The 23,427-nt window shown below is 57.1% G+C and overlaps 2 protein-coding genes across 7 annotated transcripts in view; one reads left to right on the forward strand and one right to left on the reverse strand.

The window, feature by feature from the left end:
- Window positions 1–2,013: 2,013 nt before the first annotated feature.
- On the reverse strand, window positions 2,014–11,185 carry OLFML2A (olfactomedin like 2A). Of its 3 annotated transcripts, none has more exons than XM_072883214.1 (8): window positions 10,519–11,185; window positions 5,584–5,847; window positions 5,265–5,402; window positions 4,982–5,167; window positions 4,496–4,757; window positions 4,127–4,360; window positions 3,775–3,960; window positions 2,014–3,532 (listed from the first exon to the last, which is right to left on the reverse strand). In XM_072883214.1, exons 1-8 carry the CDS (start codon window positions 10,582–10,584, stop codon window positions 2,931–2,933), a joined length of 1,938 nt encoding a protein of 645 aa, XP_072739315.1. In that variant the 5' UTR covers window positions 10,585–11,185; the 3' UTR covers window positions 2,014–2,930. The 3 variants fall into 3 exon arrangements, with proteins under 3 accessions (XP_072739315.1, XP_072739313.1, XP_072739314.1); XM_072883212.1 differs by lacking the exon at window positions 10,519–11,185 and adding an exon at window positions 6,689–8,233; XM_072883213.1 differs by lacking the exon at window positions 10,519–11,185 and adding an exon at window positions 6,689–8,228 and having other exon boundaries at window positions 5,265–5,372.
- A 131-nt stretch (window positions 11,186–11,316) lies between these two features.
- The window catches only part of NR6A1 (nuclear receptor subfamily 6 group A member 1), a 99,710-nt gene continuing 87,599 nt past the window's right edge, over window positions 11,317–23,427 (forward strand). For all 4 annotated transcript variants that reach the window (XM_072882794.1, XM_072882795.1, XM_072882796.1 and 1 more), the window contains exon 1: window positions 11,317–11,541. In XM_072882794.1, coding sequence (XP_072738895.1) covers window positions 11,475–11,541 — 67 coding nt within the window. In that variant the 5' untranslated portion in view covers window positions 11,317–11,474. The remainder of the gene's footprint in view (window positions 11,542–23,427) is intronic.

Raw genomic sequence — 23,427 nt, forward strand, 5'->3', positions numbered from 1 at the left:
TGCTGGGGCCGGAGCTCCCCTGCCACATGCACATCTGACACACGTCCCTGCGGGCAGCAGCAGGAGAGAGGGCGGTTTCTGCATGTCCCGGAACCGCTGAGGCTGGCTGCCGGTGCAGCAGCGCTGCGGCGAGGACGGGCTGGCCGGGCCGCAGGCGGGGAGCGTCGGAGCAGGCACTCGGAGGCGATTCCGTGGACCTGACCTGAGGTGCGATTCCCTGACATACCATAGCAGCGAAAGGGGATCTGGGTGACTTCAGCTTGAGAAAAAGGCGTGGAGCGGTGGGGGGTCCAGGAAGCCCGAAGGACCCAGCACGATAACCCCACCAGGAAACAAAAGCCCCTTTGTTTTTGCTCGCTGCTGGTGTTCGGTCAGTGGGGAGCTGGGAGCTGCTCTCACAGTGCCCGCACCCCAGCTTTTACAGTGCCGGAGCTTTTACAGCCCGTGCTGCCGCTGCACGGCCCCATGCTGCCGCGAAACCCGGCTGCAGACTGCCGCTGGCATTGCTCCACATCACTCTGCATCGCCCCGTATCACCCCGCATCACCCCGCATCACCCTGCATCCCTCCCTGTCGCCCCGCATCGCCCCGTGTCGCCCCCTCCCCAGCTGCCCCCCGGCCGCGGTGGGACGGGGCTGCAGAGCCCGGCCGAGCCAGTGTGCGCGGCTGCAGGTTTCGGGGGGCAAGGCCAGGCAGCCGTCAGGGGGAGAACGTATTTCATGAAATGTCCGTCGTGGGCGTAGTTAAAGCTTCTTGTTATCGCGGCGCTAGCGGCAGCAAGGGGTGTGCTCCCAGAGGGGTGCCTTTGCAGGAGGCCCCACGGCTGCAATTAGGTGACGCTGCCCTGTGGCCACGCGGGTTTAATTACTCCCTTCCCCGTGTTTTCTTCTCGAGGGGAGCAGAGGGGCGTCCCGCAGCCCAGCCCGGCGCAGCGAGGCAGCGCGGAGCCACGGCAGCCCCCGCCGAAGAATAACAAAGCCCTGGAATTAGAGATGTGCTGCGAGTTTACTTTACCGCAAAAAAATGTCAGAAATCCGTATTGTTTGGACAGGGATTTGCTGGGGATTGCTAGATAAAAGCCTGGCAGGGACCCAGCTGAGGGGGAAAAAGTCAGCCAGCTCCTTTCTCGTGGCGGGGACTTGCGGCCAAGCGAGGGGTGCACCACACCGTCGGCGCGGGGGATTTCGGGGCTGAGGCATGGTCAGAGGCAAGGATGGTGAGTGCCTTCGTGAGCCAGAGTAGGACCTGGGCCTGCGCGCAGCGCGGTGCCGGGGAAGGGGATGCCGGGCTGCCCCGTGCCTGGGACCGGCTTCGGGTCTTTGCAGTAGGAAACATTTCAGCCACGCCGGCATCCTGGGACACCGGGCTCAGCTGCCCGCTGTCGGCTCTGCGGCATGAGGAGCCCGGCCGCAGCCCGATGGGACACCCGGCCAGTGGGCAGGGCTCGCCGGTGCCGAGCGGTGGCTGCCCTGGCACACACGGACAGGAGCGGGAAGGGGCTGCTCTCACCCCTCGGGGCCCCCCAGCAGCTCCACGCTTGCCAAATTTCACAGCAGAGCCAGGGCAGCTGCTGCCGCCGTGCCCACGCTCAGCTGCTCTCCTCTCCCTTTCCCGCTCTCCCCAGCAGCGGGGCTCAGCTCCCGGCTGCTGCTGCTCGGGCTGCAGCTCAGACCTGGAAATGCCAAATCCCCCTCTCCCCCAGGACCCAGCAGGGCCGTTCCCGCCCCCGGTCTGCGCCCAGGACTCGCCTGCCTCTGCACTGCCCAGCCTGGGGCCCGCGGGCGCAGCCGTGGCACCGCCGGGGGCTGCCGGGGGGACGTGGGGTGCCCTGCCCCGGCTCGGCGTGGGGAGCGCTGCGAGGAGCCGCGCCAGCCGGACGTGCGATGAACAGCAGCCATGTGTGCCGAGCAACCCCTGGGCACGCCTGGCCACAGGACGGGGACGGCGAGCGCCTGCCCTGCCCGCTCCTCCCCGCCTGGCTTCGGGAGAAACGACAGCGCACACAGCCCGGTTTCACATCTGTTATTTTTTTAATACTGTTCACGTCTAAAATGACCAAAACCAAGCCAAGCGCTCCCAGCCCCTCGCGCTGCCTTAGGCGGAGAGCAGGAGGGCCGCGGGCTCCCGGCCGTGCGCGCCTCCTCCCTGCCCGGAGCTGGGTGCAGGCAGGTGTGCAGGCAGGTCACCCCGGCACCGTGGGCAGGCTGCTCTGCGCCCGCTGCCGGGAGAGGGGACTCTGCGTGGCTCCGGTGAATGCATTTAAATAATAAGCTAATGAGCGGCAAAAGCAAAGGCGTCTTAATCACGTCTCCTAAAAAAGCAATCGGCAGCTGCTCCTCCTGCCCCGGCAACGAGGGGGCCCTGCCCGCCCCGCGGCAGCTCAGGGGCCGGCGAGGGCACGGTGCCCAGGCAGCCGGCATCGGGCTGCGAAGGCACTCGCACCACTGGCAGCTGACGGTTGCGGTCACGCAGGGTCCAGCGGGGTGTGCGGGGAGCGGTGCTCAGGCTGGGTGCAGCGCGAGCGGGTGCTCAGTGCGGTGGCACGGGGCGGGTGCTGCCGTGTCGCTGGCGGCACAGACCCAGCCGCCTCCCGGTGCCGCAGGGACGCGGGGCTGGACTCCTCTCCCGCGTCCCCGGGGAGGCGATGCCGGCCGAGCTGCCGGCCGTGGGGCAGCCCCACGGCCCCAGAGGCCACGTTGTCGTGGGGGTGTCTGCTGGGGGCTGCGCTTACCTGCACCCCCTGCCCCGCAACGCAGCAGGCACGGTGCAGGTGACTGGGGCACAGCGGGTGGGGAGGGCTGTGGGGTGGAAGCCGGGCTCTTGCCGCAGCCCTGGCCCAGCCGGGGTGCCAGGCCAGGCTGCGTCGGGGAGCCCCGGGCAGGCACGGCAGAGGGTGGGTGCAGGGGTGTGGCTGAGACCCGGCCGGGCGCTCAGACCACGAAGTGGAGCCCATAGGTCATCTGATGGCCGTTGTCCCAGGCATAGAGCACCTTCTCCTTGGGGTTGTAGTCGACCTGCGTGGTGAAGGCGTACTGGTTGAGGAAGGGCAGCCGGAGCTCTGCCTCCGTGTTCGTGTGCGTGTCGAAGGCGTAGAAGATCTGCCCTTCCTTCTGGCTGTAGGTGTCCACGGCATAGAGGATGCCGCAGATGATGAAGCAGTTCCCATAGGCGTTGCGCTTCAGCCCCGTCTTCCAGGTGGTCTCCCGGCGCACCGAGAGGTCCCCAGGGTCGAGTCGGCTCAGGACGATCACCTCCTGCTGTGAGTAGTCGTAGTCCACAGAGGGGTAGATGACCCAGAGCCCGCTCTCATCCACGGCGAAGTCGATGTCCGAGTGGCCCCTCCACTTCCAGGGCGTTGTGTCCTCATACACCACGTCGTGGAGCAGTGCCCAGCTCGCCACGTACCGCTCCTTCAGGTCGTACTTGATGATGTTCTTGGTGAAGGCGCGGTTGTAGTAAAAGGCCCCCTGGTACACCACGTGCCCGGTGCCAATCCAGTTGTAGGGCAGCTTGTAGAGGTTGCTCCAGCGGCCTGCGAGCGGGCAGGAGAGGCGTTGGGACCCCTCACAGCACTGGGGTCCCATGGATGATGGCCTGAGCGTGCCAGCAGCGGCAGGGGACTTGTGTCCCCCTCGCTGCCCCACGGATGCTCCCCAGCGCAGGTCCCCATCAGCTGCCCACCACCCCAGGGCCTGGCACATGGTGTTGCACGGCGCTGGGCACCCACCCAGGAGGAGCCGGGGCCCCTGCGCCCGCTCAGCCGCCAGCCCTCACCCTGCTTGAAGTTGTCGAGGCTCCTGAACTCCACCAGGCTGTTGCCGTAGTAGTAGTTGGTGACGTAGATGCGGTCATCCTTGGCCACTGGGTCCTTCATCCAGGCCCCCTCGTTGCGCCCGTAGCTGTGGTGCTCCGTGGGGGGCTCCACTGACTCGATGGTGCCTTCGCACTCCACCTCCTTCACTGGGTGCCGAGGAGGAGGAGGAAGGCTTACCCCTGCCCCGGGCAGCCTGCCTCCGCCAGGGCTGGGAAGCCGTTTGCCATGGCAGGGCTATTGCTGGCCCAGCCTGGCCACGGGCGTCAGGACCATGGGAGCGGGTGCCCCCTCCCAGCCCCCCCGCTCACCCACCTCTGTTTGGTGTTTCGGGGCCCCCGGTGCTGTCAGCGCCTTGCCGGAGGACGGTGGGCGGGGGGCTGCGGGTGGTGGTGCGGGGAGCCAGAGCGGTGCTGGGCGCAGCCGTGGTGCTGGGTGCGGTGGTCTCTGCCCGCACGACGGCTTGGGCTGGGGTCCCCTGGGCTGGGAGGGGCGGGGGACCCCTCTCCTCCTGCCGCTCTGGCGCAGCCGCCCCCCTCGCGGGGTTCTCTGCAGGGGGACGAGCCGGGGGGTCAGTGTGTTGGCGGGAGCGGCCCCTGGCCCTCCGCCCCACCGAGCAGCACCACAGCGGGCGGTGCCCCCAGCCCTCAGCCCCCTGCCCCCTGCCCCGTCCCGGGGACTCACCGCGGCTGCCGGCCGGCCCCTCCGCCGCCCCCGCCTGCCCGGCCTTGTAGTAAGTGATGCCCCGGACCACGGTTTGCTGGTGCGCCGATGGCTTGGGCTTGGGCGTAGGGTGTGACGCCCCCCTGGCCTTCACGTTATCCTTTTTCGGCTTCTCGGGCTTCAGCTGCTTCTCCTTGGGCACTCGGGGGGCTGCCCTGTCCCCCAGCGCCTTGCGGGTGCTGGGGTACCGTCCCGCCTCCTTCTCTCGGCCGCCTGCCGTGTCCTGGGGGGCACAGCCTGGTCAGACCCCCTCCCCTCCCCTCCCGCCGCCGTGCCGGACAGCGGGCACAGGCACCAGCCGTCAGACGCTGGCGCGGCGCACCCTGATGCGCTTGCAGGAGCTGCCGGCACCCGCCGCAAGCCTGGGGGACCTCGGCTCTGACCCGCAGCAGGAGAAGCCCAGCGGCACCGGCCGTGCCTGTGAGGGGCTGGGGCCCCGGGGGGTACCTGTGCCTTGCTCTCGGGGATGGCGGCAGCGTCCTTCTGCAGCAGCTGGTAGCCCAGGTTGGAGATCTCCTTCTTGATGCTGATCATGATGTCGGAGTAGTTCTCGTAGCGTCTCATCTGGTCGGTGAGGTGCAGGACGCTCTCCTTCATGAAGTCATTCTCCCTGCTCAGGTTGGTCTTGATGGTCTGGAGCAGAGGAGAGATGTGGAGCCCTGCTCGGGGAGCCCACGGCACCCCCAGACAGGGCACGCTGCGGGGACGGTGCCTGCCAGAGCTCGCTCACCTCCTCCAGCGTGTTCATCTGGGCCACCACCTTGCTGATGTAGGAGTGCACCTTCATCAGGTCCATGCTGTAGAGCGTTCCCTCCAGCAGGTCCACCATGGACTGCAGCTGCAGAGGGAGAGCAGGGCTGGGGCAGGGCTGGGGCAGGGGCAGCTGCTGAGGATGTCCCCACACGTCCCCGCTCACGGCCAGAGGGCAGGAACCGCACTGCTCCATGGCCCTGTGGGCCTGCCGGGGCAGGGACGGGGAGCGTGGGCGCCTGTGCATGGGGAGGGGGTCTCTGGCCCCCGGCCCCTAGCCCCGCCACACCTGTAGATACCTTGAAGAGCTCAGGCGCCTGCTTCTTCAGCTTCTCCATCTTCCACTCATTCTCACAGGGGTTGAGCGAGGAGGGGGGCGCGGTGCAGGAGCACTTGCAGTCGGCCCCCGAGCTCACCGTCTCCACCGTGTAGAAGTCCTCCACCCGCATGCTGCCGTTCCTGACACGGCTGCAGGCGTCTTTGCTGAGCGGCCGCAGGATGCACTTGCAGCGGCAGTCGGAGCCCTCCGAGGTCATCCGGACCTGGTCCGCCTCGCCCAGCGCCTGCGGGGACACGCAGCAGTGGGGCAGCCAGTGAGCCTGGTGTCCCGCCCGGGCGTCCCACAGGGCCTTGCCGACCCCAGCAAGCCATCACGGCCCACTCCCTCTCTGCTGCATGCCCAGAGGTCTCCCACCGCCCCTGGGGCTCCCAGCCGTGCCCCGAAGAGCGTGGGGCATCATCTGGCTCAGAGTACCCTGTCCCACTGCCCTGCACCTGGGTGATGGTGACGAAACCCAGGCAGCCGTTTGCCGCTGCGGCCACCGGAGCGTTTTGTGGCCCAAGTACTTTGGTCCCATTTCTGTAGCTGTTTCCCAGCCTCCAGCAAGACCTGAGTGAGCAGGGACGGTGGCGAAGAGACCCAGAAGCGCCTCTGTCCCCCCACGCCCACAGCCCCGAGCCCACACAGGGTCCGTTGTTCATGGTGACACGCAGCCACCTCGGGGTGAGCTCGGTCCCTCCAGACTCCCGCAATGGCCCGAGGCACACACTCAAGGACTCCCTTGTTTCCACACATGGCCCTGACTCACGCTATGGAGCCCAGGGTGCTTTTCGGCTGGTTTCTGCAGATAAGGAACCGTTCTCCCCCTGCCGCATTGTGCTTGGGAACAAGGCTGCGGCTCAGCCTGCCCGGCGGGATGGGGAGCTGCGTCCCTCTCACCCCCTGCCACCGGCTGTGCACCCGTGGGGGACCTCTGGGCTGGCAGGGAGCACGGCCAGGCCGTGCTGGGTGCCCCGGGTGCAGGGATGTGCCCGCTCCGAGCACCCGGGAGGGTGGGAGAAAGGGGAGAGGCAGCGCGGTGACCCCGCAGGGAGAGGGCTCTGCCCGCAGGGACTCTGACTCACCCTGGGAAACAGAACGGTGGCAGAGCTGGGAAATGAGTTTAGCTCTGGCTCTCCCATCCTCCCCCGGAGCACAGTGCGGCGTGGGAAAGGGCAGAGGCCCACAGGACCGATGTCCTGCCAGCGGGCAGCACCCCCGGCCGTGCAGGCACCATCCTTCCCGCACCCAAGCGGGCTGACGCGCTGGCAGCACCCGGGCAGCGGCTTTCCCTGGGCACTGCCGGCCCACAGGGACCCCCAGCTCCCCCCAGCCCCACAGCTGGGGCCAGGGGCTTCCCTTCCTACTGCAGCAAAACCTCCTGCATTTTGCATTTCAAAAAAGCCTCTCTCTTTCAAAGGGAAACGAAGGTCCCGCTGGCTGGGAGGAAAACACCAGGCGGCCCAGAGGGCTGTAAATCGAACAGGATCTAATCAAGCTCTCAGCAGGGAGCAGCGGGCAGGGAGCGGGACCCCCTCCCCAAACACCACCTCTCCAGGCTCTCGCACCTCCCTGGGCCCCCTGACCTCCCCATGGCAATCCCGGCGCTTGTGCAAACAAGCAGGACGATTCACAGCCCAGCGGCGAGCTGCCGGCCCCTCCGCACACACCCGGGCAGCTCCCCGGCCCCCGAGCTGGGCTGCTGTCCTCCTGGCCACGAGCTCTGTCCCTCCATGTGCATGGCGCTGCACGAGGTCCCGGCGCGCACATGCATCCCCGTGGGAGCCCTGCAGCAGGTCCTGGTTTGCACACACATCCCTGTGGGAACCCCGCGTGAGGTCCTGGTGTGCCCATGGGAGCCCCACATGAGCACCGGGCTGGGGTCCCCCATTCCCACCAACACCCCGATCACCGACCATGGGTGCAGCAACCACTACCGCAGCACAGCCCGACACCCGGGGACACGCTGCAATCCCACGCAGGGAAGGGCTGCAGCTGCCTATGCTGGAAGCTCGTTCCCGTGGGAGCAGGCGGCTGCGGGCTGCGCGTTCCCTCCCACCGCCCTTGGCAGCGCTGCGGTGGGAGGCACGGCCGGCACGGAGGCCCCGCGTGTCCCGCTGAGGTGGGGTGCGAGCAGGCTGGAGCCATGCACAGCAAATGCGCCCAGAGCAGCCCTATCAGCGGCTGTTTACGCTGCGCAGTGCACAGGGGGCCCGGCAAACGGAGCTTCCCCCGCGCCACGGAGGGGCAACCTCTTCCCCAAAGACTCCCAGTTCAATGCGTTTCCCTCCTGCGTCCCAGCAAACGGCCCCCGGCCGGGGCAGGGTGCAGCCTCGCGGGCAGCCGGCCGGGCAGGCAGCCGGCCGGGCGAGCAGCCAGCGGCCCAGGGGCCCGGCAGCCGCTTTTGTCTCGCGGCCGCTCAGCAACAGAAAAATCCGCTCACCTCGGGTCGAGGTGCGAGTGGGCGCTGGGGACCGGGGGGAGACCGGCTGCCCCTTCCCGGGCGCTGCGTGTGCCTCGCTGCGCAACAGCTGGGGCAGCCGCCTGCCTTCGTGCGGGGTAGTAACATTAAACCTCGTTCTGCCTTTTAAACGGCTTCCTTAAACAGGAACCGTGTGTTCTATTTATACAGAAATGGCTATAAACAAGGAAGTCTTAAAAAAAAGGCCCCTGCGCGGTCCATTCTGAGAGGGTCACCCTGCCTCGGTGACTCGGCCACAGGGTGATGCCTGCCTGGGTGTCCTCCGCCAGCCTGCACCCAGCTGCGCCTCGAACCTTCAGGGGACAGTCTGTGCTTCCCGGCGCATGTGGGTGGGCTGGGACACGGGGGCACGAGATGGCCCTGGCCAAAGGCCAGCATGCTGCACCAGCTGCTCAGGGACAAAACCTAACAGCTCCCCAAGAAACCTTTGTGGGGGCTGCTGCAGCCCCGCGGGGTCTCCGGGTGGTTCTTTCCCCAAATCCCCTCGCTCGCTGCAGACCGCAGGCCAGGGTGCAGGCAGGCAGGTGCTGCCCCTCCTCCAGAGCCAGGTCCCAGCTCCACGGTGGGTCTGCGCACCCATGGCTGGCATGGGAGAGCATCCCTGCACTTTGCTGAGGGTTTCCTCACTCCCAGTTTTACGAGCTGGGTAATTTTCCCAGCGCTGCCTAGTTTCTGGGACCTCTTGCAAGAGCGTCCATGTGAGCACAGAGTTTGTGCCATTATTTGGAGAAAGCGGGACCTTTGACAATGAACCTTGGCCAGCTTTTAAGCTGTCCTTTGATTGCTGCCAGAGGACTTGTCTCGGAGGAAAACACGCTGTGTTGATAAGCATGCTGCCGTGCTGCGCGCCTCTCGCACAGCTGCTGGAAGGCATGTCCCCGTCACAGGAGGGAAACCATGTCACCCTCCTCTTCCTCCTCCTCCCCGGCTTGGCACAACACTTTAAACACGTTCTGCACCACGGGGAGCTGAGGCAGAGCGGGGCTGGCAGAGCCGGGCCGTGGCTGACGGGCAGCCAGGCCCCAGGCGCTGGCGCTGCTCGGGCATCCCACGTCGGTCACGGGGACACGACCATGCGAAGCGCTTGCGTGGCACACGAATGCCCACCGACGGGATCTCATCCAAACGGCAAGAACTGAAAAAACACCGTCACGCACAGCAGGCAGCACCTGCGCGAAGGGAGGGACGGAGGAGGTGACAGCACTGCGGGGGTCCACGGGCTGCGGATCCCAGAGTCCTTCAGACAGCATCACCCCTGAAACCCTGCCGGGATGCCCAGCGCGGGGCTCCCCCGGACACCGCTCCCAAGCCGACCGCTGCCAGCAAAAGCTGTGTTTTCATCTTGTTCCACCAAATGACTCGGAAAATCTTGGCTTTTCAATGCTTTGGTGATCCTGGCATCAGCGCCCTTCCTCCCCGGGGGCTGCTCCCACCACCTTCCCGCTGGGCTGGGTCCCGATGTCCCCGGGCTGGCCCGGCTGCGGACACCGACCCCACGGGAGAGCAGCCGTGGGGAGGGCTGGAGCCGCGGGCTCTCGGATCCACGTCCCGCACGCTGCCGTGTCCCGCTCCCGCGCTCCTCTCACCTCCGCGGGGGAAGTCTTTGTCCGGGCCGCTCCTTCTGGCAGGCAGACGCTGACCGCAGAGCCCGTCACCCCAGCGCCGGGGTTTGGGCACCTTCCAACCCCCCAGGCGCGCTCGCAGCCCGAAACGTTCCCTCCGCCGAAACCCCCGCAGCGAAGGGAGCACCAGCACCGAAACCGCACCAGCCTTGCCCTGGGAACATCCCACGCTCCGGACCCGGGGGCGGCCCGGGGTCGGCGCTGGGGGCTGTGCCGGCTCCCCTGCCCCGCTCCCCGGGGGGGGGGGGGGGGGCCAGCCGCTGCCAGAGCCGGGCGGGTGGCCGAGGGCCGCTCGCCGGGGCACCGCCGCCCCAAAATCTGTTCCTGCAGGAAAACACCGTCGCTGCGCGTCAGAGCGGGGAGCCCCGGCCCAGGGACGCGGGTCCCCGGTCCCCGGCGCGGGTTGCGCTGCCCGTGCCAGCCCGGGGCCGGGTCGCGCCGCCCGCTCTGCCCGCGGCGGTGCCGGGGTGCTCGGGCACCCCCGCCCGCTGCTCCCGCTGCCGGCCCTGCCCGTGTCGGTGCGGCCGGAGGGGGGGGGGGTCACCGCCGGGCCGCGCCCCCGCCCGCTCCGCCTTGGGACGCCGCCGGGAGCCCGCCCGGGCACAGCAGCGACGGCTGCCGCCGCCGGGGCCTCCTGACCGGCACCGCCCGCCGCGACGGCGCCGGCCCCGCAGGGAAGGGAGGCTGCACCCGCCCGCTCCCGGGCACCCGCGGGGGCACGGCGGGTGGGCGCACCCCCGGCGCCGATCCCAGTCCCGGTCCCGATCCCAGTCCCGGTGCCGGTGCCGGTGCCGGTCCGGCCGGTGCTTACCGTGGCGGCGCCGCGCGCCGCGGCCAGCGCCGGGAGCAGCAGCGCCGGGAGCAGCAGCGCCCGCATGGCGAGAGCGGCGCCGAGCGCCCGCACCGAGCGCCCGCTCCGCCCGGCCCGGCCCCGGCGGCGGGGAGGAGCCGCCCGCCTGCCCGGCCCGCCCCGCCCCGGCCCGGCCCGGCCCGGCGGCGGCACCGGCCCCAGGAGCGGCGCCGCGGCGGCGGGGGCGGCGCGGTCCCGCCCGGGAGGAGCTGTCCGGCGCCCGCCCCGGGGCCGTCCGGGCTTTCCCTGTACCGGGGCTGGCCGCTGGCCCGGACGGGGCTGGCCGGCACCGCGGGCTGCCCGGTGCCCCGTGCCGGGGCTGCCCGCTCCCTCCCCGGCCTGGGCGGTGCTGGCCGATCCCCTCCTCTGTCGAGGCGGGTGCCCCGGGCGGGTCCGTCCGGGCCCTCCCCGCGGCTGCCCGGTGCCCCCTCTCCCGGGCTGCCCGGTGCCCGCGCCGCGCCGGGGCCGCACGGTGCCGCGAGCAGCGCTCCGGGCTCGGGCGGCGGGTGCCCCCTAGCGCCTCGCCGCTCCCGGTGCACCGGCCCGGGCGAGCCGGAGGGGAGCCGGGCGCGGCGCCCGCTCTCGGGGCGGGCCGCGGCGCGGAGCCCAGCGGGGCGGTGCCGGCGGGCGCAGGGACCGGCCCCACGGCACAGCCCGGCCGCGCGCCGGCCGGGGGGCGGGGCGGGCCGGGGGCGGGGCGGACCCGCGGGTACATCCGGGCGGCGCGGGAGGACTACGCTTCCCGTCGTGCCCCGCGGGAGGGCGGGGCGGCCCGGCCCGGCCCGGCCCGAGCGCGGCGCCCGCAGCGGCGGCTCTGGCTGTCAGCAGCGCCCGGAGCGGCCATGGGGCAGCGCGGCCGCCGGGGCCCCTGAGACCCGCCGCGCCCCGGCCCGGCCCGGCGCGGCCCCGGCGCCGCCATGGAGCTGGAGCCGCCCGCAGAGCTCCCGGAGCCCCGCGCCGCCGCCAAGGGGCCGCCCCGCAACGGTGAGTGGAGCGCGGGGTCCGGCGCGGCCGCGGGCGCCCCTCAGGGCCGGGGGTGGGGGGGCGGGGGCCGGGGCCGTGTGGCGCGGGCCCTGCCGGGCCGGTACCGCGGCGGGGCGCGGTGCCGGCGGTACCGGCGGCTCCGCCTGCCGCCCCTCGGCCGCTCCGCCGGGTGCGGCGGCCGGCAGCGCCCGCGTGTCGCGGGGCCGCGGGGCTCCCGGCGGCCGCAACTTTCCGCGGTCGTGGGGCACAACAAAGGGCCGCGCCGGCCGGCGCGCGCTGCCCGCCCTGCCCGCCGCGGCTCCCCGCTGTCAGGGTCCCCGCCGCCCGGGCCGCGCTGCGGCGGGACGGGACGCGCCTTGGCGGAGAGCGGCGGGGCTCCGCGGTGCGGGACGGGCGTGGGACACGCGGGGCTTCTCCGCTGGTAGCGAGTTCCCCTCCGCAGCCGAGGTGTTTCCTGGTACTTCGCCCTCTTTCCCGAAGCGGCGTGGCTTTTTCCGTCTCAGCCTCCTGGAACCGCCGCAAGCCCGTGTCCGCTCCGCCTCAGGGCGCGGTCGCCGCGACGCTGCCGAGGCTCTCCCCCGCTCTGCCGGGCTCCAGCGCTCCGGTTCGGTCGCCGGTTCGCGGCCGGGCGGTGTCCCGCTCCCCCGGCAGCCGCTCGCCCGGCGCTGCCCTTCGCTCCCGCCGGCACCCGGGCGGTTGCGCGCCCGGCGCTCGTTCGCTGGAGGGTGCGCTGGTGGCTGCGGCGGGGAGCTTCCAGGGGTGTTTATAGGCACCATTTGGGACGCTTTTACACTTCCAGTATGCAGATACCGCATCTGCACTTGAATGTCCCTGCCAATTTTTATGGTTTACGATTGCATTTTACCATCCGAAGGTGCCCTTTTCTACAAAGGATTTGCTCAGACAAAAGAGGCTTCTTATCAGGCAACATCACTGGGTTGGCTAGATACGGCGCTACCAAAACACCCACAGTGCTGGCAGTTACAGAAATGGGTATTTCTATAATTACCCTGAAACGTCATGTGAATTCTGTCCCTTTGAGGCTGCTAGAAACACTTTATTCCTCTCTTAATTAGACGATACTTGCCATCCTTAATACTTTTTGAACTTTCTGACTTAATTTTGGAAGCGTCTGTTCCTTTCGTGTCCTTAATAATGCAGCAATATTAACGCTTTGTCTGCGTTAACTATTTTCCCACAGAAATGTGGATTTAGCACAAATCTCTTGAGTCATCAGATTAGTTTTAAGAATTAGTTGTGTCTTGCACAGCTATTCCATGTCATAGACGTTGTACCTGTGGCTGCAGTTAGTCTTTTGAATGGATGATGTAACAACTTTTTACTACTTTGCCTTAAAAAAATGTGAAATACTGGCACGGTGTTGAGACATTGCTTGACCTTCAGTCTTTCTAAAGCCTACAGTGGCCAGGGGAGGAGCAGAAAAGATTGGCTTGTTACTTTGGCTTATAAAATATCTGCAAATGGTAATGGCAAAGAAGGAGTCTTTAACATTTCCTCTTTTTAAGGAAGGTTCATAGCACTTTTGATACCTTGAAGTACAGCATCTTCACTCTTTATGGAAACAGTTAAAGTTGTATGACGATATGTAGATACACAGCAGATACATGTATATAAAAATAGGATTGTATTCTTGGTGGCTGTGTTAAAATCATTAATGAACTTAAGCTCTGCACGTGGCTTCTGTGTTAACCCCGAGTAAACTGCCACAAGTTTATTGGCGTCTTCAGTGAAAGAAGCCTCAGAATAACTTTGAAATGCAGTTACATGATTTAATTTCAGCGGTTACGGTAAATTACAGCCTCATTATTTGAGGGGCATTTGACATTCTTAGAATACAAGATGATGGTTTTCCCTTACCAATCTGAGTACATCCCCTTCCATGTAAGAAACATATTTTGTCATCAAGCAAATCAATGGCGATGAGTGAAATGAATTCTTTTTAAAAATAATTCCATTAGGGCATTAATTTTTCCTGCACTGCTAGCAATTATTTCTCAAAAGGGTCCCATTTAAGACCAGTTTCCCTATAGCATCAGTTGGCATTTTTTTCCTCCGTGAATGAAACGTGATGGCTTTTACAGTTTTAATTATTTTATGCTTTAACTAAAATAGCGATAAAGGTGGTTATCTAGAACTAAGGTAACTTTGGACACTTTGTTGTGTAGTATGGTCTTGGAAGATGGATTTAGGTATCGGGAAACTACTTGAGTTTTGTGTTCCCTTAAAATTATCAGAGTTTCAGATAGGTAGATTACTAATCTGGATGGACTTCATACCAGAGAAAAGAGGAAAGTTGTAAGAGCTCGGAGAATGTAAAGTTTTCAAAGAAAAATCCCATTGCTTGCATCCCTTCCCTCTTCCACAGCGTGCTCAGACTTTACTGGCACACACTGACATTTTTAGTGGTTCTTTATGCTTGATTGCTTTGCATCTGATGAGATAAGCCTTTGCTTAACAAAGACTATTTCATTGATATAGTTAGGTCTTAGTTTACTTGCTATAAACATTTCTTTGAAGATTTAGGAAGAAAAACAAATTGAGTTGTCAAATGGCAATGCTGCTAAAGTCAAATGTCTCTGAATAAACAAGAAGCTACAGTGTTATTTTGACTCAGTATGGGCTTGTTGAATGTGGATGGCTCTTGCTTTTGTAAATAATAATAGACAGTAATAAATAATAGAATTCTGAGCTTCGGTCTATGACAGGAAATAAAAGACTTGTAATTTAGGAAGAACTTAATTCCTTTGTTATGATTTGATGGTAAGATGGAAAAATACCTCTCGGTGTAAAGTTGGAATTTGGTATTGATGGCTTCTGTAGATCATTAATCAGGAAAATGGGTTTATGCATGCCTCTTTCTACTAAAAACAGGACTAGCAATGTAGGTTCAGCCGATGCAGTGTGTGATGTGATACTGCAACAATAGGATTTTCCCCCTGCTTTGCTATAAAACAGATAAAGATAGTGTATTATAGAAAGTGAGGGAACTTTTCTATCTAGGAGACTATTTCTTGATTGTTGGGAAGCAATAGTAATCTTTCTGTCCTGTCTCTGGCAAGCCGTTTGTGATATCTTTTTTTTTGGTGGGGGGGAATGTGCAAGCAGTTTATTAAATTACTGTTCAACTCTTACATGGTGGTAGCTTTGAACAAATGCATTTACACTAGCATTCTCTGGGAGCACAGTTTATCCTGTCGATAAACTGCCTATTTAAATAAAGCCTTCAGCAGTGTAATCTGGTAATTCTAATGAAGTCATTTACATAAAGAATTGGCCCAGGGTTTCATCAGATGGTTGCTGGTGAGCTGAAATGCATTCTTTCCCTCCAGCTGTATTAAACTAGCCTTTTGATCCTTTCCTTTTTTTAGCCTTTAAGCCAGAGTGGTTATCACTTTGCAGAGTTAATTGAGAAAGGGAAGTTGGGGGACAAGAGGACCCTTCGAGGTTTAGCTTTAGTCTTAATTATTACAGTTCTAATTACCTAATTAGAAGACTTCCAGATTTTATATGTTGATAAAAATGATTCTGTACAGGTTTTGTTAGAAAGAAGAAATACACCACCAATAGGCTAGCTTCAGTGAAGTTCTTTATTGGTAAATGATTACCAATAACTTATCTTGAGAGCAGTATATGTCTGGAGTATCTTAATTCTACTCCAGCTCTTTGATAAGGAGGTTTCATTTACAAAGGGTGGACCCTGCGTCCTTCAGAGAGCATAAGTTACAAGTCTACCTCCCGTTGCCTAATCGTCCCAGTTATAGGCTTGTATAGGTGGTGAAATTTAAACTGAGAGGGGTGTCTGGTCAGTGTGAAGGGTTCATCTCTAAGCGCTTTTTCCCTTTGTGGATACATCAGGAAAAACCTGATAATTCAGCAAGGCTCTAATGCCAGGCTGACTACAAACTGCTGTGATGTCCTCGTCTGGAAATATCTCTCAGCCGAAACTTGATTAGAACCTTAAGTATTTTTCATGGAAATATAATCTGGAATTGTGAAGCTCTTGGGACTAAATCTCAACATTCTCTTGCCATATAAAACCACACCAGCTATTGCAGCAGGAGATACGAATTGCAGTGGTGGTGCATGTTTCTAAAGGTGTCCGTTGTGCTCAGGTCAGTGCGGTGGATGCTCTGCACCGTTAACTAACCAGTTAGCGGGTGTACTCCTTCTGAAACTGTAAACGAGCACAGTGCTCCTGGAAATGTTAGGGTTTCTTTTACTTAGTTGATGCGGACTCTGGCACCTCTGAGAAGCACAGGGTTTATCTGTGGGAATTGTTTTAGAGCCCTCAGATCATGAAGCCAAGTGATTAAATGATGGCTGTCATGGTTGTAGTAAAAAAAATTGAAAAGAACTTTTGGTGTCTGAAAGTTCTGCCAAACACCAACTTGTCCTCCAAAAATCTCTTCATTCAGTCTGACAGCTGTAACTTGACTTTTTTGTTTTTTGGCAATACTTGCTAAGAATTATTCCTAAGTGTATTGTTACTTCAGATGTCTTGTGTGTGCTTTCGCCAGAAGAGTCTCTATCCTGTGCCTGTTCTATCAACAAGAAATGCCCTTTCTGTGGATCACAAGTAGCGATTATTCTTAGCTGCAAATAATGTCATATGGCATTCTTGGTTACTGGGGCTTTGGTTTAGGGTGAGTTACAGTCCAGCTGAGATCTTGGCTTATTTTGCAGTAGCATGTAAGCTCAGGGCTTGATTTAAGGTAGGCTTTTCCCGGAGTTAGATCAGGGTGTCAGCTCAGCAGGGGTTGGGGTCACTGTGCTCAGCCTGTGTTGACAGAGTGGTTTGGGTACTAGAAGAATTTAGGTTTGATAATCTTTGCATATGACTATACTTTACTTGTGGGAGTATCCCAGATTTGTTGAGATGGTTTCTGTGTGCTGATATACACCAAGGGTATTTTTTTGGGGTGGATTAATTCCAGACACAGGCTTTAGCATCCAGCTTCTTCCAAGCAGGCTCTGTCAGGGTGGTATTCTTTGGCAGGGGCTGGGAAGGGTGCCTTCTCCCTGAGCAGTACAACTGAGCTGTACTTTGCTGCTGCAGTTCCATACCAGTTTGTCAGCGCACTGACATATTTGCTTAAAGCACCTGTATAATGGTCATGAAGGCTTGAGTCTTTTCTACAGCTGCAAAGCTAGAACTGGTAGCAGGAAGAGCTTTTCCTGGTAGTATTGTATGAACTACTTGAAATTACAGCTGTTGTGGTAGAGCTCTGTGGTTTTGTGATCCGCTCCTGCAGCTTGCGGTCTTGTGATGAAACGCTGATTTGGGTCACTTTTTTGTGGTGTCAGATTAATCAACTTTCTTGAACACCCATAAAAACTAACTGGTATTCTGATTGCATCATCTGATTTTTAAATGAAAAGTCTGTGCTAACTATAAGATGCTTGGAGATGGGTTTGAAGATTCATAAAACTCTGACACTCATCCAGTGTGCAAACTGGGAAATCATAGCTTAGCCTCATCATTGCTGCTTCATTAGAAATTCTTGGTTGGTGCTTGCCAGCCAGAACGCTATTCTGAGCTTTAAAGGTTGTTTTTTCTTGAAAGTGCGTGTGTGTGTCTAAAGAGAAGAAACCCCAGCTCCCACCAGAATGGGTCTGACGGGCCTGTTGCAGTGTTTTACAAAATGGAAGAAAACCGAGGAAACACGCATTTGGTGCCGGTGTTGTGTAATAGGTTGCTACTAGCAATTCGCAGTAGCAAGCTAACAGTGTAGCTACTCAGTGCCTCCTGCTTTGCTTGCTGGCTTTGTGAAGCTTTTCTTTGCCCAATTCTATTTTCCTGCTTACCTGATACGTACCGCATGGGTCTGCCACCTTAACACTTGAGCTGACCTTTAGTATTTCACTCTGATTTACATAGTGCCTCTGCTCAGTGAGCTGTCCCTATCACAGGATGATATCCATAAAAATGACACTTCCTAGTCTTGAAAAAATCCCCAGGCCCATTGGAGACATGTGAAAAGGACACCCAGTGGGAAGCGAGGCCCATGTCTTGAAATATTCATCAATCATTTTCCTGGCACCAGGAAACCAATCAACTCTTCTAAGGGGTAGAGCGTAATCAATCACACAATGTGGGAAACAGGGATTGCTGGCCCTACCAAAAATGTTCCTTCATGTTGACAGAGTAAGTGTTGTGTTTGTGCTTATTCACAAGTAGTAACTTACACCCTCGGTGTAAAGGACTCCGTCTTTTGTAAAAGACAATTGGCGAAAAAAAGGGTTTAATGTTGTATAGGCAACCTAAGCTTGAACTAAAGATTTTGTTTCCAGCAATGAAGTTGAGCTATGTTTTGCTTTGAGGTTTTTTCTTTACCTTTCTGTAGCTGATAGGTGAAGGTTTTGTCTCCTGTTCCCAAACCTCTGTGTTCTGTAAGCAGCAAGTACAGCAGCATGGTATTTTTCTCTAGAGGATCAGAATTTTAGTTTTGCACTTTCTTTATGAACCAGCTTAAGTTTGAAATAGCTTGTATTGCAAACTGATACTGCAGAAGAAATGCACCTCTGGATGCTTGTCCTCTTTTTCTATCTTTAACTTATGTTAAAAAAATATATAGAAATATAGGTTGCCCAATAATAAGTAAACAGTAGTTGTCAACATCTGTAGGAAATTTTATTGTACCAAGTGGACAGGGGTTATTTGAATTCTTATTTTCTAGTACGATGCTATAAATTGGAACAAGAGTTGTTTAACTTTGTTCTTTCTATGGAAACCTATGCAATAGCTGTTACATAAGAAATGCCGTAATACTTATAATCATTGGCAAGTAGATGGCTAGAATTCCTTCACCAGGAAGACATTTCTTGCATGCCTCGTAGGAAATAAGAGGCACTGAGCTAATGGCCCTAATGAGCTCTGGCTTAGTGTTGCTCTGCGATGCCTGATCTAAGCGTGGCTCGGGTAATTGCAGAGGCAGTGCTAATGCTGGGTTGGCCGCTGGCTGGCGGAGGTGCTTCTGGGTGCCGGTTCTGGTGCTGCTTTCCGCTTTAATGTGTGCGTAGTCGGAGGGTTTGACTCAGACTTGGCTGCGTGGTTCGAGTGCTGTGTCTGTCTTCCTTTTTTATTTCAATAGCTACAGAAACTTGAAACAAATGTTGTAGCTTTAAAAAGTCTAGCACTTCACTCCTCTGCAAATATGCTCAGGAAAGTGCCAGTTTTCCCTGGGTTGTGGGAGGCCAAAAGCCTCTGTGGCAAGAGCCTTTTGTGCGCCCGCCCCATCGCAGGGCTTCAACCTCTGGCTGGGAGAGCCGGGCTGGCGGCTGCTGCTCCTCGGGGCAGGGCTGGAGGGAGGGCAGGGGGGGCAGAGGCTTCTCGGGGTCCCCAGTGCCTGGGGACAGCAGAGCGGGAGCCCCAGCCGGGCTTTAACCACGGGCAGCCTGCTTCAACAGGCACTGCCCGTGGGGCTGGCGGGGACGGCCAGCCTCCTCTGTGCTGTCTTCATGGAAAAGATGAGCCAAGGCTTTAGTGACTTGTGTCAAACATTAAATGCATTTTCCTGGCATATAGCATCTTCTGCAAAACACCTTAGGAGTAACAGTTACTGTTCCACTGCATCCTATATCTGCCAAGAAGGAGCATTTCTAACCCTTAAAACTTGAGAAACACTGCATCAGAAATACTCAATTCATTTCTTTGTAAGTTTGTCAAATCCTGGTGTTTAATATGAATCTTTAAATGACACGCTGGGGTGGTTTATTGGGCGTATCAAGTCTCAGAGCTGTGGATGTAGCTGGCAGGTGCCGAGGTGAGCCAGCAAGCCCTGCTACGGTTGCCTAAAGTATTAAAAATGGTTTGTCTGCAATGCACGTGTGTAACAGTTAATAATGAATGAGATTGCCAGCTGCTCTTAAATGTGAGGACAAAATCTCAAAATCCTGGTTAGTAATTAAAAGCTTTGAAATGACCTTGAATCTAAAGCTGTCTTGAAGTAAATTTATGACTTCTCCATTGCAAAAGAGGTTAGGTACAATGGTGTACTGTGCTGTTTGGTCAAATGTTTCATGGCAGCCTTGGATGAACACTGAAAATCAGAAATAATCAGAATGCAGTTGAGCCACAAATTGGCCATGTGGAATGACTGCAAGTACATCTCTAAAAAAAAAAAAAGTAAAATGAGCTATATGTAGAAATAACCAGAGCATAAAACTGCATGCTCACACCTAACTGTTTGGAAATTTAATTTTTTTTCTTTTAGAGACTTACTGTAATGGCTTACCCTACTTAATGAGAAATCCAGCTGGATATTTAAAATGTTTTTTAAAAAAACCTCCTTTTTTTCATAGTCAGTGAAGGTACAGAGTTACTTGTCATTCTGTAAGTGTATGAATTTAAACAGCTTCAGCTCTACTGTCAAGAGTGTCATTACTGTGGGCTGTTGCTCTGAAAGGGTGCTATTCCAGCTCTGCAGCTTTCTTATGGAGCTGGTGGTGTCTTTGAGGTTTTTTTTTAGTTCAGCACTAGTCTGGTCTAAAATGATGTTGAAACTTCTTTCTTAGAGTCTTTTTGAGCTATTGCTTTTTGGGTAGAGCCTTGATTATTAGGAATTTTGAAACTTTTTCATATAAAAGTTGTCCTATTTGTCAGTAACGAGGGTAACGCCCTGTAGCTCAAAATGATAAACTGCTAGGGGTAAGCCGTAATGTATATACCCACCTTTCTCCTAGATCTAGGAGGTTTGTATCCACCTAAGTATCCATAGCCTAAAAATGGAGGGTTTGCATGAACTAAGCTTAAGTGAAATGTGGAGTGGAGCTGACTGTGTGCTGGAAGCTCCTGCTGTAGGTGTTCCCAGGCTTGCCTTCTGCAGCTTGGCCCTCTCAGGAGCACTGGGGCAGTGCTAGAGCCAGTCTCATCTTATTCAGTCCACTAAAGATCAGGTCACACTGGGATTATTTTTTTTCTTTAGTAGAGTAAGATGTTCTCAAGTTTGGACACGGTTTGTGGTTGGGGAGGGGGTGCAGTAGGCTCATGCTCAAATGACAAGGCTTACCCCACACCGCTGGCCAAGCAGAACACGGCCATCTGTGGAACATGACAGTGATGAACAGCAGGGAGTGCCTAGGTGGGAGTGTTCTTCTGATTTTTAGAGTGATTAATTTCTAATTAACATATGAGGCAAGAACTCAAGAGTCTCTGGTTTGTAAGCATGAAGATGTCAAGTGTTGTTGAGACAGTTGCCAGAGAAATAACATCAGAACAGATGTGGGCTGTGGTGGACTTCTGCTCTGCTTCTGCCCTGCAGAGCCCTGCAGGAGTCGTCCACCTCGCGCTGCAACCTTGGCAAGTGCTGCAGGAGTGGAGTCAGCGCGGGCAGGCTAAATCACTGCTGGAAGTGGGCAGAGCTGCTGGGCGCTTATCTGCCACTCTTTCGTGGATTTTTTCTACATTTTACTAATTCAGTGGAGATGTCTGAACTGAAACCATGCCTCTTCTCTGCAGCGACTTGTTCTGTTCCTTGTTTAAAGCAGAGAATATTGTCGAGGAAAAAAAAGTATGACTATTCTTGAGGGTGTATGTATAGTAAATTGCCATGCCTGTGTCTTGTCCTGCCTTGGCTGGCTGGCTGGTCTGAAGCCTCAGACCGACCCATGGGTCATATCCCATTAATGCCATGGCCTTGTAGAGAGGGAACAGTCCTAATGATAGCACGGAGTGATGCCTTCCCAGGGATCCTTGAGCTGTATGGGTGCTGCAAGTGTCTACCTGCAGAGCAACAGGAATACAAGCCCTTGGTTTTTTTTATCCCAGGGATTAAAAATTAAGCTACAACTTTAAAAGCATGTTAATGTTTGTTGTGACTAATCAGCTGAAGTGCACTCTCCCTGCACTGAGAAGCTTTGCAGATGAGCATGCTACAGGTCAGGTAGCTGGAAGGCTCACGTGGATCCCTGGCAGATACAATGAAGTACTGAATTTCTTTCCTCACCCACACACAAGACTAGCATCAGCCTGAATTGCCCCTCAAATGAAATGTTGCCTGACTTCTTTTAATTTGATTTGCTGCCCATTGAAATCACTGGCTTTCTGTAGTGCTTGTTTTGTGCTTTCAGGAGGGAGCGCAAGCAATAGCTCCTTGGCTTCAGCGATGATTTGTTTTTAAGTGGCTCACTGATGAAGTGTGTACACTCCAGCTTTGGGCCTGGCTGTGATCTCTTGTGAGCGCATGCTCCTGCTTGCTGCTGGGTAGTGGTGGAAGGGTGGCTGCCGTGGGTGTGCTGGCCTGGCGGGGCTTTGGGTGTCGGGGTGGACCTGGGGCGATGGCTGAAGAGTGGCGCAGGCTGCCCAGGGAGGGATGGGCAGAGGCTGCACCCAGGGGATGGCAGCCTGCTCACGAGCAGGGTCTTACTTTCCTGAAGCGGATGGTGAACAAGTTGTATGCACGTACAGAAGGGGAGATACTGATACGCTTCACATCTCCAGCTGTCAGTACAGCGGGAGATGATTTACTGACGAGCTAATTCCTCTAAGCTGCATTTTTGCTGCTGCATAAAAAAATGGAATGGTAAATCACAGCTACTGAATGTTTACCCTGGTTTTGCTAAAAATGTATAAAATGCTGATCTTTAAACATTTTTGTTTGCTCACCCAGTAGACTACTCAGCTTCAAAAGGAAGAATGTAGAGAGATTTCCCTTAGCAATGTATGTAACGATTACTTTAGAATATAAAACTTATAATTGTATGTCTTAAAACCTGAGATTAAAAAAAGCAAAATTGTACACTGCCTTTTCATGGAAACCAGCAAAACATGAACTCCTGTATTATTTTTATAAAGTTAGATTAAACTAGAATTAAAATTTCAGATTGCTCTTCAGAGCAACAGTGTATACTAAATTCACTCCAAAATTATTTTCCCATTGAGAAGAATGGGAACTTCCGTCTTTAAAAATGCAGGTGTTTTTCCTGTATTTAAGGTAGTTTTCTAGTACAAGCAGAGACAAATATCCACAAATATCCAAATGTTAGGAATGATGCTTCTGTCCTGAAGAGTATTTTCTAGATGTCAAACAGTTTCTGATGTGCTTTTTAAGATGCTTAGCTGTGCGTTACCACAATTAAAAGCTAATAAGAGATGTGGCATCCTGCAAAATGAGATTATAGCAGTAGACAGATGTGGCTGGAATGAGCCCCAAAGAGAAAGGGAACTGTTTCTGGAATTGCAAGCAGCAGGAGCTAATACGGTTTGCAAACATGGTAGACAGTAGGCAGAGAGGTAGGTGGGGAGAAAGAATCAAATTTCCCTCGATTCTTGCCTGTATGTAATCCCCATCCCTGGGAGGCCCAATGCTTAACGTAAGCTTTTCACTCCAACAAACCCCAAGATACTGGTATTGGTAGGGCTGAAAGAGAAGTACTCAATGAGACTGGAAGGCTCACTGAATTGCTGTAGATCACTGAATTTCATGAGCAAGATGCTTGAATCGATAATGGAAGGAAAACATTTTTAGCAGGGTATAAAACTCCTGTATTCCATAGCAGGCATTATAGTCACGGCAAGCCGTGACTGCTGTCTGGGTCCAGGTAACTGTAAAGTTGCAGTGTACTGGCCATTTCTGTATCTGTTTCAGGGGCAAGTTTAGGGTGTGTGCTGGTCCGACTGACGGGAGCTCAGATGAGCCGTGTTGCACAGTGCTGTCTCATGTCCGCTGCAGAGCGGCGTGCCTGCTCTCACTGCAGCATCGCCCCAGCCTGGAAGCGCCTGCCCCGTTGCAATGCAACTGGGCTTCCCACAGGCATGGGAAACTCTGGGTTGATCCCTCTGCCTCTGAAGAACAGGTCATTTATTGCAGTCATCAGCATGAGCCACAAAACACTTTCAGGTGACCTGTAGGAAATGAAGACCTCGCA

The sequence above is a fragment of the Ciconia boyciana genome, chromosome 18, assembly GCF_034638445.1.
Source record: "Ciconia boyciana chromosome 18, ASM3463844v1, whole genome shotgun sequence".
NCBI classification, from domain to species: Eukaryota; Metazoa; Chordata; class Aves; order Ciconiiformes; family Ciconiidae; genus Ciconia; species Ciconia boyciana.